Below are 19,870 nucleotides of genomic sequence, written 5' to 3'. Positions count from 1 at the left end.
TATATGTTTTCTGTATTTATTTATATAAAGAAAAATGGAAAATAAAATGATTTATAAAATTAATAAAAATAAATAACATTGTAATTAAAATAATTTAATTATAGTATAACTTATTGTATGTTTATTTATTTTATTTATTAAAAATGAAAAATAATAAAAATAATAAAATGAAAAATAAAAAAAAGTATGGTAGCAGCAGACATTTAACAAAAAAGCCAATGGGAGAACATGCTTGGAACTATACTAATTGTTTGAAGAATTAATCAATAAGGATAAAACTCAAAATTAACTTTGGTTTAAAGTAAAATTTTATTTATTAATTTTAATTTTGAGTAATTATATATATAATTATTGATATAGTGCCAATTTAAGTTTACATATTACATACACAAATAATTATATTTATTCAATATAAAAAATAAATCGATGTAGTTATTTATTTAAACTTGTACAATTGAATTAAAATTAAATGTTCATGTATATATTTGAACCATAATCAAAGTTTCATGTGTATAATTGCACCAAATCAAAGTTTAAGTATAAAATTGTACATTCGATCAAAGTTCATGTATAGTTTTGAAATTTATCCCTAATTATTATGTTTTGAAATTTAAGGACCAATTTAAAATTTGGTCTATAGTTTAAGGATGTTCAGTACAATTAACTGAATTTAAAAGTGTTCAAATTATATATGGGCCTTGAAAACCCCTAAACCAGGCCCTTGTAACTCGGTAGCCCAACTCAGTTACACCCTACAAGTAGGGCTGCAAAAATGGCGGAAACAAAGCCCCATAATTTACTCCTTTAAAGCTGGAAGCCGCACTCCTATTATTTTACAACCTACAAACCAAAGAGCAAGTAACCCAGATTCTGAGAAAGGCAAAAATGAGAGGGAAATCAATTCTTCGCCCATTTCTTACCTGTCGAACTTTCAGTGTCCGCTCTGTTTCTTCTTCTTCTTCTTCTTCTCGGATTCTTTTTAATCAGAGTTACTTAATGTCAACCCCCCAGACAAATTCTTCAATCCCTAAAACCCCATTTCCAGTTTGGACCCCTAAAAACCTTAATCTCTCCCGACCCTTCTCGGACTCTTCTCCTGATTTTTTCAAACCATCCTTCATGGAAACCGAACCGGTGCCGGGTAAATTTTATTCTTCATTTTGTCTTTGTCAGAGTTTTTTTCTCTGAACATCGAAAAAGAAGAGGTTTTTTTTTAAATACACATAAATTTTGGTTCTTTAATTTCAGTTCCAGAGAATGTTGTCCCCGTTAAGTCAGAAGAAGAGTTTGATGCTGCACTTAGCAAAGCTAAAGACGAATCTGTGCCGGCTGTTTTCTATTTCACTGCTACATGGTGTGCTCCATGTAAGTTTTTCTAACCTTTTCTTTCTAGTTTCTGATATCAAAGGCACTGGCTGTGTTTCACTATATTTGTTCTGTTCCATCTATATGTAGGCCGATTCATTGGTCCTGTCATGGACGAGTTGGCTCGGAGAACTCCTGAAGTAACAGTTTATAAGATGGATATCGATGAGGTCTAAATGATTTTTTTATTGAATTTATTACCTTCATAATTTACTGGTTGTGGTATATATATATTTAATAAAGGAACTTTAAACCAGAATGGTAATGTATTGTCAGGTCTAGATTTAGGTATTTCTTCCATAGGTTTTGAATTGCAAATATCTCCATTGAAGGGTCCAGTATGTATTATTTATGAACCATTCATTTTGAATTGCCTTCTTGGTGGTAAAGTGAATCTATTTATTATGATTTGTACAAGGATTTGTTATGGAAAGGCAATAAACTTAGTATGGTTCTATTTAGGTATAATGTTTGCTGCATTCGTGTTTGAGATGGAACTGTTTGATAATACAAGGGCATATTATGTAGAGTTTGTCGTTAAGCTTTCTTTGGAATAAGTTATTACTATCTTTTCAAGTCATTTTATTTGTTCATGTAAGTTCTGCAAAACTGTACCTGAGAAAGCTTTCAAATGTTTATTACATTCATTCTTATTGATTTAATGTTTTCTTGCTATGTCGAGCCATTTCTTATTTTTGTTTCATGAAGTACATGTTTTGGACACCTATGCTTGCCTCAGACTAATTCATGGGTACTTGGATAAGATGCTTTAAGAACCATCCAAAATCCAAATGCATGGAAAAACTTAGAAAGAAATGAACATACCTGTGCCATACATATATCTGTGTCCAAAACTCATCTGAGTCTGAGTAACAGTTTTATTGGGCTTTATTAATTTTAAATAGAAGCTAAACACTTACCTCCTTTAACTTTTGCATTTCAGAAACACTTTCTGACAATATGTTACGGGAATTAATGTTGTCAACATGTTGCAGGAAGGCCTTGCAAGAAAACTGGAAAAGCTAAAGATTACAGCTGTGGTAAATGACATTTCTTTTAACTATTGGTCGTTCAATACTTGAACTGCAAACCATTTGCTACCATTTATATATGGTGGCAAACATTTTTTGCTTTTACTCTCTTCTCTTGAATGATGAGAAACCAGTTAAGCATGATTTTTATATCTAGTTTTAGTTTGAACTCTTAGTTTTGGTTTTTTACTAATTTAAATTAGTTATGCTTGACATGGTACTTATATAACATGTCTATGTGCATTATAATTTTTGATATACCAGTGGTCAATGTCAATTATAAGTTTCATCTTGTTAACTTTTTGAAGTATTTTGGGCATCTCAATTACCAAACTAGATTTTAAGTGCTTGTTATATGTCTGCCATTGCAATTTTATTGTTAAAATAAGATAATTTTAGCTTGGCATATTAAGTTTCCGAGAGTCTTTTCCATTCTTTGTGCGAACAGATTCTTTGTTCCATCACTAAATCTTCATCTTTGGATACAGCCAACTGTTCAATACTTTAAAGAAGGCAAACAGGAGGTTGAAGTTGTTGGTGGTGATGCTACACACATAATTCAAACAATGAAGAAACTTTACAACATGTAATAATTCTTCGTCTCTACTTTCTTATTTTGCTGCATTCTTGATCACGAGCTTATGCAGTTGATTTATATTAGATAATTAAGATGTTAGGTATAATGTTTACTAAATTATCCAGTTTCCTTATTTTGTTTAAACTTAATACGTTTTTGTTCTGCCTTTTTTATTTGGTTAGAAGCTAAATAATGCTGCTCCGGCTCTTCATTTTTTCTTGAAGCATCTGTGTCTGACATCCATGTCTTGACGCATGTCTGGACATGGTCTGGGGAGTGTAGTGATATGATCTTCCCTAAGCACTCCAAATATATGGAACTTTTAAAAAAAATTGAAATCACCTATGTCACATAAGAGTCCGAGTAACATAGCTTAATATAACTGGAAGCCTTTTGAGAGTGTATTATTTTTGTATTCTAAGTGCATGCTGTTGTACATTTTATGCCAGTGCAAAAGATATTTGCATGTTTAGAAGATAAGGTCACAATTACGCCTTTTTTGAGCTTATCTCTGCCTTTATTAGTTCAGTTAAAGTATTTTCTCTGAACCTGGTCTTGTGTAGATTCTGAAGTTGAAATAATTTTAAATATAGCCACTTGGTATGCATGGATCAACTTTATACAATAGTATATTATCTTTATCAAAACTTGTTTTATGCAGTTGATTTTATTTTGGAGAAACATAAATACAGTCTGTTTTATGATATGGTTAGTTTCTGACCTCCATTGTTTTGTTTTCCAGGAGGTATCCAAAGACAGATGATTCAAAGCAAGATGCTACTTCAGGGGAAGAGGTAAATGAAAAAAATTGATGCTTGATGATGATTACGGAGCCTTTCTCAACCTATATCAAAGAAGGGAAATAAAGGGTTTTAGGATTTCCTTTTGTGAAGTGACTGTAAGACTTGGTGTCGGAGAGTAGTCTTCGCTCATCATTCTCACTATAGGTGAGCTTTACATATCGAGCACAGAGTTTGGTTGATTAAAATTATAACTTGAGGAGGAAAGTTAGGATCTTTTTATGGAATGTGCAGTTTGATTTGGCAATAACTTATAAAATTCTAAAACGTAGACAATTTTTAAGGTAATGTGCAGGTTGATTTGGCATAGGAGTTGCCTTCCAATTTTGGGATTTCAATTTAGGGGAGTAGATGCGACTATTGTCTTGGCAAAGTTATTTGAGTTCGATTAAAAAACTTGAATTCCATTCGGTCATTACTTTAGCTCTTTTGAGTATCTTAATACACTATTGAGCTCTCGTGCTATAAATCAAACAAGGAGTTCAAACTTGAGCATGAAAATGAGCTTAATTGAGCCAAAATTTGAGCTGAGCTTGAGTTTCTATAATAGTATTTGGCCAAGTGTAACTGAGTTTGGAGTCTCAAAAATCAAGTTGAGATTGAGCTTTTCACTGTTCAAACTTGGATCGATTCAATTATCTCTTTATACTTGAGAACATTATGTAAGAGGTTGTAAGGAGAAAACCATAAACGCAACACGTAAAATTGGTGAGACATAGTTAAGTTACAAGCTTACAGAGAAAAAAAAAATCCAGTTAAAGATATACATCGAAGTTATTTGGAGGGTCTAGATTCATTGATCTAAACCACTTTGATGGACATCCAAGTTAAAGATATACATCCAAGTTATTCAAGTTAAAGATATACACAAGATAATTTCGAATGCATGAGCGGAAGCTTCCTATAACCCTATAACATATATCATCACAAAGGCATTTACAGTAAAGTTCCTACGGCACCAGTTTGACTCTGCATTTACCCTCGGTCATCTTTTCTTCCACCTGCTAAAACCCAACAAAAAGAGTTGTTCTATTATTTTGTTAGAATCACCATAATTTCATGATGGTAAAAAGGGTAATCAGTTTATGATACAAGAAAATAACACAAACAATAAATGAATATACTTAAAATCTATTTATAAAATTAAGGGTAAATTACACCAACAGTCACTCAACTTTTATGTAGCTGACAAAACAGTCACTTTAGTTTCAATTCAGTCACTTAACTTTTGAAAAATAACAAATCAGTTACTAACGTTTTCGAAAAGTGACAAATCAGTCCCCCATTAACATTTTCTGTTACAGGCTTAACGTGACAGCTGACATGGCCAGTTAACTTGCCACGTTGGAGACCCAATTAGCTGACGTGGCATATTGACGCAGAGTTTATTCAAAATTTACCCAAATCAAGGCCCAGAATGGGAAAAAAATTTTGGGAAAAAAAATGGAACCTGGAAAAGCTTTCTTTGGTAGTGAAAATTGAAAATTGATGGCGAAAATGTTGAGGCTGACATCAAAATGGTTGCTTGGGCTAATGTCAAGGGAGATCCCATCACAACCCGTTCAGATTTTTCCACTTCTTTACCATGAAAACATTATCGACCACTACAACAATCCCCGTAATGTCGGTTCCTTCAATAAGAAGGATCTGAATATCAGTACTAGTTTGGTCGGAGCTCGTGCTTGTGGCAATGTTATGAAGTTTCAAATCAAAATCGACAACAAAACAACACAAACCAGCAAAAATACCAAATAGCAAGCATCCAAAATCAAACCAACAAAAAAAGAACAAGCATCCCAAATTGGCCTGCATTAAAAGAGAGAAGTAAAAAAAACTAAAAAAAAAAGATAATCAAAATAGAAGAAACCCACACCTATTTCAGGTTTTACGGGTTGGAGAACTTGGGCCACCAGTTCGATGATCCGAGCGGTCAAGAGTCATGGTTGGTCAAAGAAAACCTGTGGACACAATATTGTGGTGATCCAACGATGGACGGTGGAGATCCGTTAAAACATTGTTCGAAGCTTTGAGGTCTTAATCTTAGGATTTTGAAGGCCTATTGGGAAATCTGAAGTGAGATTTGAGAAGAGGCAAAGAGGAGCCATTTGGTATGAACGACGACGACTAGAATTAAGAACAAAAAAAAAAAAAGAAGAGAAGAAGAGAAGAAGAGAAGAAAAAAAGGGACAGAGATTCAATGGATAGCAACGAACTAAGTGGTGGCTCCACCTTGGAGGAACAAAATGGTCGTATATCTCCATTTCTTCTCTTCTTTTCTTCTACTGCTTAGCTAGGGTTATAGGGTTGTTTAAATGACAACTAACCCTTCAACTAGCAAGTTAATGACGGAAAGGAGTTCGTTAAATACCATGTCACTTTTCCGTTACGCCTGTGATAGAAAATAGTTAAAAGGACTGTTTTGTTATTTTTCGAAAGTTGAATGACTGAAAGAAACCAGAGTGATTGTTTGGTCAGCTGCATCAAAATTAAGTGAGTGTTGGTGTAATTTATCTTAAAATTAATTATTAAGGTTTCAAATTTTATATAAATATATAATATTTTAAGCACAATTATGATACTATATGAACATAACAGATATATGAATTTTAGCTATATTATTGATTAATTACAGCAGGATAAAGTAGCATACAAGGTTAAACAGTTGCAAAGCTAAACTACCAAGTATGATGACTTGTGCCTTCTAAATTAACTTGGATGTTCATGTCATAATTGTGACTATTGGGTTTGCTAGATATTTCTAATTTTGGTGATCAGGTTCAGGGTGTAAGATCTTTTATATTTATCAAGCACACACCAAAAGAAATACTCCTGATTACATTTTATGGCACTTGCAATGAACATATATATATACTAGTGAAAAACAGGGAAATAAGGAATCTTACTGTTTAGAAGAGGCACTACTTACTGGACTCCTTAATACATCATAATGTCCATAACCATGATAGAGGACTCTGATGGGGTTTTCCTTACCATACTCTTGACCATACTCTGATACAACTTTGAGACTTGCAGATTTCTTCTCCTTCATGTAAACTGTTATGGCGGTCCTGTTGATGAAATTTTGATATGTGACATATAAATATAATCACAACCACAGCTTGAGAAACAAGAAAGCTAAATGAAAATTAGATAACTCACTTGAGCACATGTGAGCACATGAGCAGCTCAGGCTCTCCTCCCCAAATATGAGGCTTCCGCATTTGCACTACATAGTTATCGAAATCACCCTCCACGAACCTATCAAATGCTTGTAATGTTTAGTGTTACAGAATTCAAAGGTCTTTGACCACCTTTATCTCTCAAGATATAGTACTAAGGGTGTTCTTGATTAAGCGATTAAGGAGGGAAAGAGAAGAGTGAGAAAGTGGAAATAAAATGATTTTTTAATGTGCTTGCTGAAAGGAAAAGTGAGAGAAAAACAATAAGAAATATGGGCAATTTTCTTCTTAATACATAAATCATTTCAAATTAGAATGGATCCATGATACCATGAATAGACTAAACAAAGTCCTACCATTCAGTGTCTGCCCGCCTCTTGATGAATTCATCTGCAACCTGTCAAAACATGTGATGTTTTATTGCTAAGGAAAAAGGAAAACCAAAGTAATACCAGCACAAAATGATGGGTTTTTTTTGGTTCTTCTTTTTATTTAAAAAAAAAACCGAAGAATTGGGAAGGAAGCTACTTACAAAATTTTTTTAATTTTATTTTGACCTCAACACAATTTCTGAGTTCATCCATGAATTAAAATAAAATAAAATAAAATAAAAGAAGTCATTTTAGCTGACACAAAAACCAAATGATGCTTGATTTAAGCAAGTTAATGTTAATCTGATTTTTCGCTTTCTTTTAAAATATATATGTGTTTGAGATGTAATGAGATATATGATCATCAAAAACATATATGACAAAACAAAATTTGAGTGTACTCAATATAAAACATATATTCATATGATATTGTAATTAGCTTAATATAAAATAATTAAAGCTACATCTTAGAATCTAGAAATCTAAAATTCACATTTATATAATTAACTAGATTAATTGTGAAACGCTAGGTTTATTATTGTTATTATTTTTACAAATTCAAAATGGGGAGAAAAAATTAAATCAATAAGGTTTGAACCTTGATCATTGATGTGTTAATAAAGGAATTTAACCACTATTTACTTATCGAAATCAATTATTAGTAACATAGGTTTGAAACTCTATAAAAATCAATTAAATGTAAATTAAATCACAAACATGGATATAGATTATGATAAAGAATATGTATTTATGTTAAATGGATGGATATTCATATTCTGACATTCACTCAAATCTGGGTAATATAGAAAACAACAAAACCTGTTATTTAAGAATCTAGGAAATTTTCCCAGAAATGGAATGAGGTGCTAGATTAATGGTGAAAATTATATATGAAAGAGGTGAACAAGAGAAAAAGTAATGTACTTTAGATCTAAGCTCATCTGCAAGAACTTTTTGAGATCTCTCAGTTGGAGATTGCTTCCCCGACCTCAACCAAGCGCCAAGAATTACTGAGCGGAACAAACATCTCCCATCACCTGGAATTCCTGCGTTTAACCATCTTATAAACTTAAATTGATGCCAAATAAGCATATATTCCAGCCCATCATCAAATGTTTTGGAGCTCTAACAATATCAACAAGTTCATCAAATTGAATGGGGAAAAACCCCAGGAAAAAGACGGAAAAGGCAAATATTATTACAATCGCAATAAAAAATGTAAACCCATCACCGACAATTCACACCATCGAAGGAAAATGATATGATCTAACTTAAAAACAAATTTACCAAGCAAAGTATCAAAACAGACTAATAAAATCGCAGTTTTTGAAAGCAAAAAGTTGAAGAAAAAAAATACTAAATCGAAAGCTGAGGTGGAATGCTACCAATCCAAATCTCCTGTTTAGGCATTCTTTTTTTTTTTCTTCTAATCAAATTTAGCAACAAATGTCTAAAACATAATCCATTGATGAACACTTAGGTATTTTTCATCCAAAAAAAGGAAAAAAAAAGTTTACCAATGAATAAAATTTGAGACGGAGCTTGAAAAGTTGAAAGCCAAAACATCAAATTTAACCGAATATTTTCAAGTTCGTGGTTCAATTGCCAAGGTTAGTGAATCCAATTCCAATTCCAAACTCTTTTTAAAAAAAAATAATTATATTATTCAAATTCGAACCGATCATTTAATTTTTATATACTTGAAAAAAACCATATGAGTAAAATAAGCTGATGCTTAACTATAGGAGCAAAGGAAATTTGAAACGTGGCCTTTTAGCATTTGGACACGTTGTAACAACTATCAATGGTGGGGACTAGTTAGTGCTTATAACCGTTGACTATTGTTCCCGCTAAATTTTATAACCGCCGTTCGTTACCGCGACTAACGTAATACTAAAAAAAATAAAAGCCAAACACAGACATCAATTTTTTTTTCATGTTTAGATTTTCTATTAAGAGATATCACCAGATTTTAATTTTTTTAATATATAAATTAGAGATTGGTTAATTAGGGTTTAGGGGAGGAATTTCTTTTTATCTTAAAAATTTTTTAATACATATTTATAAAAAAAACCCAGAGATTTGTTTTTATATATATAAATATTTTTTTAATTAATTACTAAATTTTCCAGGGGAGGAAACTCATCAAAGGTATTATTCTTCACTCAAATCGAATTTATTTAATTTCAGCATGTTCGTTAAATTCGTAATTGATTTTTAAAAACAAATATGTATTCATTATAGATTATATTTAAAAGATATGTACTTTGAGTACAATATATATATATATTTCTTTTGATTCAATTATATATGTACTCTAACCAAGCCTGCCGGCTCCAAACTTTGACCAGGGTTCAACAAGCAGCAGTAGAATGAATTGCAGACGACGTCCATTTTACACCTGGGGAGTGTCCGCCATTAATATCTCTCACAAAGCTTACATAAAAGCTCAAGCCTTGAGCGAACCCTTGGGATTAATGGCGAAATGGCTTCTAACAATAAGCCTAAATATGGTTTCCTGTACTCTCCTTTGTCTGCAACAATTCTGGTTAGCCATATTCTTCTTTGTGGATGATTGTATCTTAGCACTCGAAAATGTGGTTGAAAGGGTTTTCCCACCATCCAAACATGTTTTCGACAAGGTCGATGAGATTGTCCAAACCATCGAAACCCTCCCTGGAAAATTTGATGACATTTTAGACGAATTCCCAGTGATCATCAAGCAAGTTCCATTGCTGGAATGGGGATTAAGCCTTGTAATCTCATGGTTGAAGCTATTAACTTCCATATTAACTCGTTGGGGTTCACGAAACACCAAGGAAAAAGAGATTGCAGTCGACACAGCTTACGACGAGGTCATCAATGGCGATGTGCCAGTAGCTGAAACTGAGCATAACGAAGCAAAGCTCCCCACACAATCCCCTAACATTAGGCATGACGATAACAAAAAGCTTGTCGTTGACACAACTTACAATGAGGTCAACGGTGATGTATCAATAGCGAGAACTGACCGGAACAAAGCAAAACCCTCCTCAGAATCGGTTAATGTTAGGCATGATGATAACAAAAAGCTTGTCATCGGAAAAGTTTATAACGAGGTCAATGGCGGCGTATCAATAGCGGAAACTAAGCCGAACGAAGTAAAGCTCTCCATAAAATCCCTTGATGTTGGACATTACGATAAAAATAAACTTGTCGTTGACACAACTTACAATGAGGTCATCAATGGCGACGTATTAGTAGCTGAACCTGAGGATATCGAAGCAAAGCTCCCCAAAGAACCCTTTAATGTTGGGCATGATGATGGAAAGTTTGTCATTTACTCGACTTATAATGAAGTCATCAATGACGGCGTATCAGTAGTGGAAACTAAGCAAAACGAAGCAAAGCTCTCCAGAGAATACTTTAATGTTGGGCATGATGATGATGGAAAGTTTGACATTGACATAGCTTATAATGAAGTCATCAATGGCGGCATATCAGTAGCGGAAACTGAGCAAAATGAAGCACAGCTCCCCAGAGAATCCTTCAATGTTGGGCAGGATGATGATGGAAAGTTTGACATTAACGCAGCTTATAATGAAGTCATGAATGACCGTGTATCAATAGTGGAAATGGAGCAAAACGTAGCGAAGCTCCCCAGAGAATCCCTTAATGTTGGGCATGACGATAACAAAAAGTTTGTCATTGACACGACTTACAATGAGATCATCAATGGCGACGTATTAGTAAGTGAAGCTGAGCATAATGAAGTAAAGCTCCCCACAGAATCCCTTAATGTTCGGCATGATGATAATCAAAAACTTGTCTTTGACACAACTTACAATGATGTCACCAATGGCAGCCTATCAGTAGCGGAAATTGAGAAAAAAGAAGCAAAGCTCGCCAGTAAATCTCTTAATGTTGGGTATGATGATAACGGAAACTTCGTCATTGACACATCTTGTAATGAAGTCATCAGTGATGGCATATCAGTAGCGGAAACTGAGCAAAACGAAGTGAAGCTCCCCACAGAATCCTTTAATATTGAGCATGATGGTAACAGAAAGCTTGTCGTTGACACACCTTACAAAGAGGTCATCAATAGCGACATATTAATAGTTGAAACTGATCATAACGAAGTAAAGCTCCCCGTAGAATTCTTTAATATTGGGCATGATCACAATGAAAAGCTTGTCAATGACACAGCTTATGATGAGGTCACTAATGGCCGCGTATCAATAGCGGAAACTGAGCAAAACGAAGCAAAGCTTCCTACAAAGTGCCTTAACATTGGGCATGGCGATAAGAAAAAGCTTGCCGTTAACAAAGCTAATTACAAGGAGGCCATCAATGACGGAAAATCACTAGTGGAAACTAAACAAAACAAAGCAAAGCTCCCCATAAAACCTCTTGGTGTTGGGCTCGACGACAATGAAAAGCTTCAAAAACCAGAAACTAAAGCAGAAAACAAGGTTGGTGAGATGAGTAACCGGAGTAGTAATGTCAAAGCAACGTATAAAGACGTATTAAATTCGAAAGTGACGTATAAACAGGCATTAGAGAGGGGAGCTAGAGAAAATATAGAAAATAAAAAGATGAAAACGATGAAAAAAGTGGGAATCAGACGATAAAGAAGTTGTGAAGCTGAATCGAGGGAAAGAAAATGGCAATGCAACTAAAGAATGAATATTTGATTTCTGGATAGGTTCTTTTTTATGAACTGTCCAGTAAAAAATTCGCCATTGACCCTCACTCCAATTTCTGTTTCATATGCATGAGTGCCTGCAATCGGGGGAAATAACAAAGACTTCCAGTATGTTGTCATCATGAATTATTATACTGCTAATGTTAGGTTATCCTTTATTGTACATTTTAGCATAATTGTCAGAGGATAGCCAGGTGCTGCTGCTTTTGTATATTATATAAAGCTTTGGTACCTATTTTTTTTTTTCACGAATTTCCAGTGTTTGAAAATTTATATATATCCCAGATATATTTGTACATCATAGTATGGATATGATGCGTTTAAATTATAAAAATTAATTCTTTTTGAAAATATACTTTCGTTGTTGGATGCATATCTATATTTGATATATGTTTGAGATAATTTTTTTTGGTAATTCTGTTGTATAAAATGTAAGGGAATTTGAAGTTAAATAAAATCTTCAGCTTAAATCTTGTGAAACTAAAAAATAATATTAAAAAGGTTTTGCTTTTAACACTCGGTGTGATGTAACATGAGTAAATGTAAAAAAAGAAAAGAAAAAGAAAAACCCTTCCTTGAAATTTGAAGAATGAAGATATGCCACTATATCTTTACATTGAGTCTTAAATATGTATAATATAAAAAGTAGAGTTGAAGTGCACAACGCTCTGTCCTTAGAAGAAGAAAGTGAACTACTTAGAAATGTCAAGAAAATCAAAGACCAAGATAAGATAGGATATACTCAATATCATGATCATGTAGAGAAACCTGAGTCTTACGAGGAGATGTTGGTGCAACCCAATTTCCAATGCGAGCATGTTTTTCTTGAGTCTCATGGTGAAGGTATGGGTATAGACTTAGAAGAGGATGATGAGATTGATTAAGATGGGGAAATCCATGTTCACTTATCTAAAGAAGAAAAGCCGAGAGTTAGGAAGAATTGGGAAAAGACTTCGATTATTTATGTCTTCGGGAAGACAGTGGGATACCATTTCCTCAAAGGAGGTTACGATCTCATTGATTTGGGGAAAGTTTTCCCGGTTAGTTTTGCTTGAAATAAATACCATGTCTTAGTGATAAATGGAAGACCTTGGTTCTTTGGGGGTTGATTTCTAACCATTTGTAAACGGAGTTCCAATTTTTGGGAATCACAAGCTTCTTTCTCTTCGGCAATTGCTTGGGTTCGTCTGCCCGAATTTACCATTAAATACTATGATATGCATATTCTTCCAAAAATCAGCGAAGGGTGTTGGAGGCCTCTTGAGGGTCAACAACCTCATGATGAGTGAAGAACGTGGGAGATTTGCATGTCTTTTTGTGAAAATTAATTTGGAAAAGCTTCTGCAAAAGTTTGTATTTATGGAAGGAAGGAAACAAGCCATAGTTTATGAAGGGATTGAAAAGCTTTGCTTTGACTGTGGTATGGTAGGTCATAAGGTGGAGCTATGCATGGAAAAGTGAGTCTCAAAGGATCTTACGGCGACGCTAGGAACAATGCAAGAGCATGCCAAAGAGAAAACAAAGAGAGGAAAAAGTGAAAAGAGGATAAAGACACATATAGTCCATGGGTGTTTGCCAATTAAGGGTAAAAGACTTGGTATGAAAGTGGTTCTAATAAAGTTTTAGAATGTAAAAAAGGGGTTTTTTTTTTTTAAAAAAAGAAGGAAATAAAATAAATTCTAAAGCCAATCCACAAATATAAACATTGGGCAAAAACTTTAGATTACCCACTAGTGGAAGGAAGTAAAAACAAAGGAAAGCTTCCTCAAATACTATAGCAAAGAATAGAGAGTTGAACTTGGAAATTAAAGGGTATTATAGGAAAGTTGTTACTAGTAAGGAAAAAAAAAAGGAAAGGATGATCTCACACTATTTAAGAAAGATGTTAACTTGGAAATTTGGGGGGAGAAGATGACCATAGCTTGAATAGGAAACTAGGGCTCTCTATAGGTTTAAGTGTTATATCCTCTAAAACATTTATAAAAGCCAAAGACAAGGTTAGGAATTTTAATGTTACCCTCAAACTTAGTCATCTCATTCAACATAACCTTGTTTTTCATGTCGTCCACTTCACTATGGTTGAACCCAAAGGCTTTAACCTTCCCACTACAACATAGCTCATAACTAAATCTTTGATACATGCTTTTAAGCCAGTGAATTTAGGCTTATCTCTAGTAGTTAAGAAGAATAGGGGAGATTAAATGGACAAGCTTCACAAGCTTAGGGCCTTTTGATCAACCAAGAGGTACCTGTCCCCTACTTCAATATCCCTTATGTAGAGTTTTGGAAGAATTTAGAATGGCAAAAAGCTTTGGAGATCCATCTCTCCATGTGACAGAGATTTCCAATGATCTATAAAGAATCCACCATCTTCCTACATGATACGGAAGGTACCGCTGATGCTAATATGAGTGAATCATACCTGGCCATTGCTCAAGCACGATTTACCTACATAGTTGACACTTTACAAAGCAATATGGAACCTAGATATTTGAAACTACTAGGTCACAAATTTAACAACTCACTAGCTTTAGGAAAGAGAGCTTGAGATAAACTTTTTGAGTGGCATGTAGTCAATAATGGTCATTAAGTTGGAGCTCGCGATGTTTAAGTTTCACCTTTGTTTAAGCTCATTGGTCGTGCATGGAGCAATGAGTTTACTTCACACCGCTCACACTGGAAACGCTAATTATTTGCAATGGTTTAGAAAAGTGCGTGTGAGCTTAACAAGCCTAGTGAATGATCAGAAATACCACAAATAAACACAATATCATACGTTAAACAAAACCATCTAAAGCACAATTACAACAACACTCTACTATAATGCCAAAACTAACTTAATCATGCATTGCTTACAAATACATCTAACTTTGTACTAACATACTTATATATAGCATATTTCATAACAATTCATTAATTGATAAATTGGCAACCTGAGACTATGAAATATAAAAGTGGGTTCTGTCACCACGCATTGGATACATGGATCTCCAACACACCAATGAATCAAAGAGTCGAACATATCCCATAAGTGTAACGTCAAGCTAACACTCTCCAACGCACCAACATATCCCGATGAATAGAGCCTAGCTCACATTCCTTAATCCCTCCAAACTGTCACGGGCCTCAATGCCTCAAATCACAACACAAGGGTGAGTGCTCACAAAATCATATTACATGGCAACTATATCCAATGGTCTCAAAAGATCAAAAGGCCAAAATATCCATAATTATACACATATTTACTTGTCGTTTTCTGCACATTTTTGCTGCTCTCTTACATCATACACACAATAATGTCACTAGGGGTGAGTATTCGATCGAGTCGAGTCAAATAGAGTCAAAATTTTGAGTCAAGTCGAGTCTAGTTAACGAATCCTATTATTTATACTCAACGTTGCGTTTACATGGACAAATTATTTAATTAATAGATGAAGTACAATATTTTTTAACTACATAAACAATATAATGGTTTTGCCTTTTAACTTAATGAATAAACATTTATCAAAACGACGTAGTTTTGCCTTTTAACTTAATGGTTTTGACTTTTAACTTTAGAAAAGGTAAACATTTATCAAAATAACGTAGTTTTGCCTTTTCTTATTCGCACTTTTAGAAAACTCAAATTGTGCAATTCATATTCGAGTTAAATCGAAAAACTTAAATTTTTATTCGAGTTGATCCGAATAACTTGATTAACTCAAATAACTCGACTATTTAATTCAAAATTTAAATTGTTATCGAGTTTTTCGAATCGAATCGAATCAGATTTTACTCACCCCTTAATGTTACAACCACTTAGCATATTTATCATACTCTCTGTTGCTGCACTTACAAGTGCGCATATTTATCATACTTTCTGTTGCTGCACTTACAAGTGCTATCACAGAACTCAATGAGCTACAACCATAATAAGTCACATATACATGCATAATACAATAGTTCCATATAACATTTTAACACATTCACATAACCACAATTTTGCATACTACACAAAAGGAGTAAGAAAGTTTACACTTGGAACTTAGAATAGGGGTTTAGGCTACTCCTAAGCTTTCATTTAACACTATAAATCGTATCTACAAGCAACAATTCCAAAACACTCAACGGTCGCTCTTACGCCTATTTGTCGAAGGCTCAAACTAGCTTTTCCTAGCCTTTCGCCTTGCTCGAAGAAGGCTCCAACGATTTTGAATCTTCTCACATATTGACCACTCAACACATAAAATTAATTAGCAGCCATAACACACCTTAATCAAACAAAAACACAGGTCTAAGGCCAGTTCCTTTTGGAACTAAAATTTTCGACTAGTATAGCTAAAACTCAAATATCTTAATCCACACTCGTTCCTATCATTTGGGACTGACTCTAAACATCTAATTATTCATCCAAGAACAATTCTCAACCTTCAAACCACCCAAAACTCCTCAGACTTATGGCTTCAAAAATTTCGGCATCCATGGTCATTCTTAACGAAAACTCAACAAAACCTTCAAATCTTTTAACGAAACTCTAAAGCGAGTTTAAAAAATTTCTAATCACATAAAAAAAATTTGAAAATGCATAGAAATTGTAGTTTTGTTTAAAAATATAAAATTTGCCATTAACAACCCCAATTTCGGCTAACATGGAAAATCATTGATTCAATTGATTAAAACTTGATTTAAATGGCCAGACTACATTAAAAACTATTAGAAATACAAAACCTTACCTTGATTTAAGAAAACAACGAACGGTTGATTGAAACTCGAGAAAACCCCACAAGTTGAATAATAAAGAAATTAATAGTGTTATTAATGTTTCTCTTTGACTTAAGAAAAGATTTGGTGTTTGGAAGATGGTAAAAGGCAAAGGGATTTGAGTTTTGAGGATCAAAATTAGTGAATGGGGTTTTGAGAATTTCAATTGACGGTAAAAAGGAGAAGGGAATGTTTCTATTCTTTCAGGTCAATAGTAGGGTGAAAGGGGAAAAATGGGTTGATTTTTAAAACTTGGTATAATTGATTTTAATTTACTCTTAAATTAAACCCTTTTTCAAAATATTCCTCTTTTTAAAATTGAAAGTCTTTTCCACACTATTTTCATAAATCAGTTTAAATTTTCAAAAGCCATAGATGAAAATATTTTTGGGTTACATATTTTGAATTCTCGAACCCCATTCAGGCCATAATCCAAAACTACACTCGAAACTTCCAAACCCAATTTCGGGATGTGACATATCAATTCAATTTCATTATTCGAATATGCCCTAATATCTTATATTTTATTCAGTTTAGTCCCTAAAACTGGAATTATCATAACTTTCAAAATTAAGCTTCAATTTTGCAATTGATCTCAATTACATCTTTATACAACCCTCTAGTATCTAAAATTATAGAAATTTCACATTAATTTTTGAAATTTATATACTTTAGTCTCTATGTTCAAAAACTAGCAATTAAACTTTACAAACTAGTCTTGTTTCACTTCCAAGCTTAAAATTTAACAATTTAGTATTAAAAAATTCAAGAAATAAATAATGGTAACTTTTGAAAACTTTAACAGTTTTGAAAATTAGTACATGGGCTAACTAAATCAAGCTCTCGAGACCTCAAAAATATAAAACTTACAAGAAAATGACTCGATTGAACTCACCAATTTAGGACCGAAAGTTTGAGCTTAAACATGGGTTTTCTTCCCTTATTTTTACGCTGATGAAGAATAATAAAGAACATGACCATTTGTTTATTTTATTTTAGCTTTTATAGTTAGATTAGTTTATAATTATTAATAATTAACTTAATTAATCATTATCGATTCAGATTAACCATTATTAACACAATTGATGGTTTACAACTAGCCTCCACTACCATTTAGCTAAATAGCAATGGTCCAATTGGTCCTTCGGCTAATTAAAAATTCATAGTGATTAACTTTTATCATTTTTATGATTTAGTCATTGTACCTTAATTAACTATGCAATTGAAAAAATTAAGGGACCAAACTATAATTAACTTTTATACTAACCTCGTAAATATTAAATAATAATATTTATGAACTTGGACATCAGAAATGGAGTTTCAAAATTTTCGTTTCTGATACCATTGAAAAACGGGTTGTTATAATTCTCTTACCACGAACTACTTCAAATATGGGCTCAAATGATTCAAATCAAACAGAGAACCAAAAATAGTTTTCTGTACTTTTAGTGTGAAAGAAAAATCTCTCAATAGAAATCGACAGACTTGTTATTTCAAAAAATAGAATTAATACTTAGAGAATAAACTATCACTATTTTCGGGCAGAATAATAATATCTTAAAGTTATGTATTTAGCTCTACCGGTACCATCTTGTCACACCCCAAAAAATTAAGTCTTTAATTTCTTTGCTTGATATGACACAAATTGCTTGTTTGCTTTAATGGCTAAGTGATTTAGGTGTGTATGGGAGTGTTTGAGAAGCCTGGGTTCAAGTCTTGGCTTCTGCAAAATTTTTAGTTTTGCTCATAAATGAATCTGGACATTGGCATTTAGGCCTTATAAATAATAGTGTTTATTTTATGACACAAAAAGAGCTTGTGGTCTAGTGGCAAGGTGGTGTGTTGTATAATTGTGAGGTTTAAGATTCAAGTCCTGGGTTGTGCAATGGAGTATTTATTTTGTTGCTTGAGTTGTGTAGGTTGTGGAGTTGGACTGAAACACAGCTAAAGGGAGTTTGAATAGAATTTGAATGGAGTTGTTGGGGGAGTTGAGGAGAAATCTGTGGAATAATTCAAGAAGGGATAAGTGGAGAGATATTAGGAGAAAATCAAGGGAAGTGAGGGTTGAGGAGATGTGTGCCGAGTGGACTTTGATACTCAGGGAATTCGGCCAGAGGGGTATACTCTTCATTTCGGTTTTGTGTAAATGTTTTCCCTCCTTTTGCTTTTGATACCGAATTTTTGCTAAGATTTTGAGTACCTCTCGGGTTTTCTTTTGCCGCTCTTCCTTTTATCCTTTTTTCTGTTTTGGCTGAATAGCTTTTTGGGTTCCCTCCTTTGCCGAATTCTCTTCTCTTTTCCCTCTTCTCTTTGTTGCTTCTTTCCTTTCTTCCACTTTTCCAAACCTTGACCGAATAGTGTTAAAGTAGTTCGTGTTGCATATTTCGTCCGAATTGCTCTTCTTCCTCTATCTCTTTTGATCAAATGTTTGTCGAATACTGACTTTCTCTCCCTTTTCATCTCTTCAATTTTATTTTCAGTGTAACAAACCGATTTTAACCCTAATCGGACACAGTGGTTTCAGGACCACAAATTCGAGTCAGAAAAATATTTTAATGTTATTTTCTGTGTTAATTGTATGTGAATTTACATGTGTGAAAGTTTCGTGAATTAATTTTATTGTTTGTGTGCTTAATTTGAGAAAATGGCTTAATCAAGTGAAATGAAAATTTGAGGGTTAAATATGAAAGTACTTAATTGTTGTTGTCTTTATAAAATGGAGGTTTTATGTGGCAAGTAGGCCATTTTATTTATAGTGGGCGGCAATGGTCAAGAATGACCTTGAATTATATGTTTTATATATTTAATATTATAGGTTAATTTAGTAAATTAATAAAATGTTAATATATATGTTAAAATAAAACAAAACAAAGCCATGGTCATCATCTTCTTCACTAGCCGAAATTAAACAAAAGAAAAAGAAAGAAAACCTAGCTACATTTGGCCATATTGAAGCTTGATTGAGGTTAGTTCTTTGTTCGGTTTTTGATAATTTTTATGTTTTTGAGATCGTTGCTTTGTGTTCTTCAAAACCCATGCTTTAATTTTGTGAATTGATGATGACTTTAAAATGTGCCATTGATGAATGTTTGAGCATTATGATGTTAGTTGATGAAATAT

At 33.3% G+C, this 19,870-nt stretch overlaps 3 protein-coding genes across 18 annotated transcripts; 2 read left to right on the top strand and 1 right to left on the bottom strand.

The window, feature by feature from the left end:
- The first annotated feature begins 783 nt into the window (after window positions 1-783).
- Window positions 784-4,056, top strand: LOC107909829 (thioredoxin O1, mitochondrial). Its single transcript, XM_016837499.2, has 6 exons — window positions 784-1,141; window positions 1,249-1,365; window positions 1,456-1,535; window positions 2,361-2,405; window positions 2,885-2,982; window positions 3,716-4,056. The coding sequence occupies exons 1-6, from the start codon at window positions 886-888 to the stop codon at window positions 3,783-3,785; spliced, it is 666 nt and encodes a 221-aa protein (XP_016692988.2). The 5' UTR covers window positions 784-885; the 3' UTR covers window positions 3,786-4,056.
- A 395-nt stretch (window positions 4,057-4,451) lies between these two features.
- On the bottom strand, window positions 4,452-9,009 carry LOC107909830 (OVARIAN TUMOR DOMAIN-containing deubiquitinating enzyme 4). Of its 16 annotated transcripts, XR_005910453.1 has the most exons (7): window positions 8,841-9,004; window positions 8,248-8,369; window positions 7,309-7,349; window positions 6,933-7,031; window positions 6,677-6,841; window positions 5,224-5,404; window positions 4,452-4,777 (listed from the first exon to the last, which is right to left on the bottom strand). XR_005910453.1 is itself a non-coding variant. In XM_041088865.1 (6 exons), exons 1-6 carry the CDS (start codon window positions 8,887-8,889, stop codon window positions 4,749-4,751), a joined length of 408 nt encoding a protein of 135 aa, XP_040944799.1. In that variant the 5' UTR covers window positions 8,890-9,009; the 3' UTR covers window positions 4,452-4,748. The 16 variants fall into 16 exon arrangements, 15 of the variants coding, with proteins under 15 accessions (XP_040944799.1, XP_016692991.1, XP_040944794.1 ...); XM_041088865.1 differs by lacking the exon at window positions 5,224-5,404 and having other exon boundaries at window positions 6,765-6,841; window positions 8,248-8,360; window positions 8,841-9,009; XM_016837502.2 differs by lacking the exon at window positions 5,224-5,404 and having other exon boundaries at window positions 6,700-6,841; window positions 8,248-8,360; window positions 8,841-9,008.
- A 45-nt stretch (window positions 9,010-9,054) lies between these two features.
- Window positions 9,055-12,363, top strand: LOC107907900 (uncharacterized). The gene is made up of 2 exons (XM_016835204.2): window positions 9,055-9,140; window positions 9,650-12,363. Exons 1-2 carry the CDS (start codon window positions 9,055-9,057, stop codon window positions 11,934-11,936), a joined length of 2,373 nt encoding a protein of 790 aa, XP_016690693.2. The 3' UTR covers window positions 11,937-12,363.
- The last annotated feature ends 7,507 nt before the right edge of the window (window positions 12,364-19,870 follow it).

Source organism: Gossypium hirsutum, chromosome D02 (genome assembly GCF_007990345.1).
Source record: "Gossypium hirsutum isolate 1008001.06 chromosome D02, Gossypium_hirsutum_v2.1, whole genome shotgun sequence".
Taxonomy (NCBI): domain Eukaryota; kingdom Viridiplantae; phylum Streptophyta; class Magnoliopsida; order Malvales; family Malvaceae; genus Gossypium; species Gossypium hirsutum.
The sequence above is the reverse complement of the archived record's forward strand: the minus strand, read 5'-3'. Positions and strand labels throughout refer to the sequence as shown.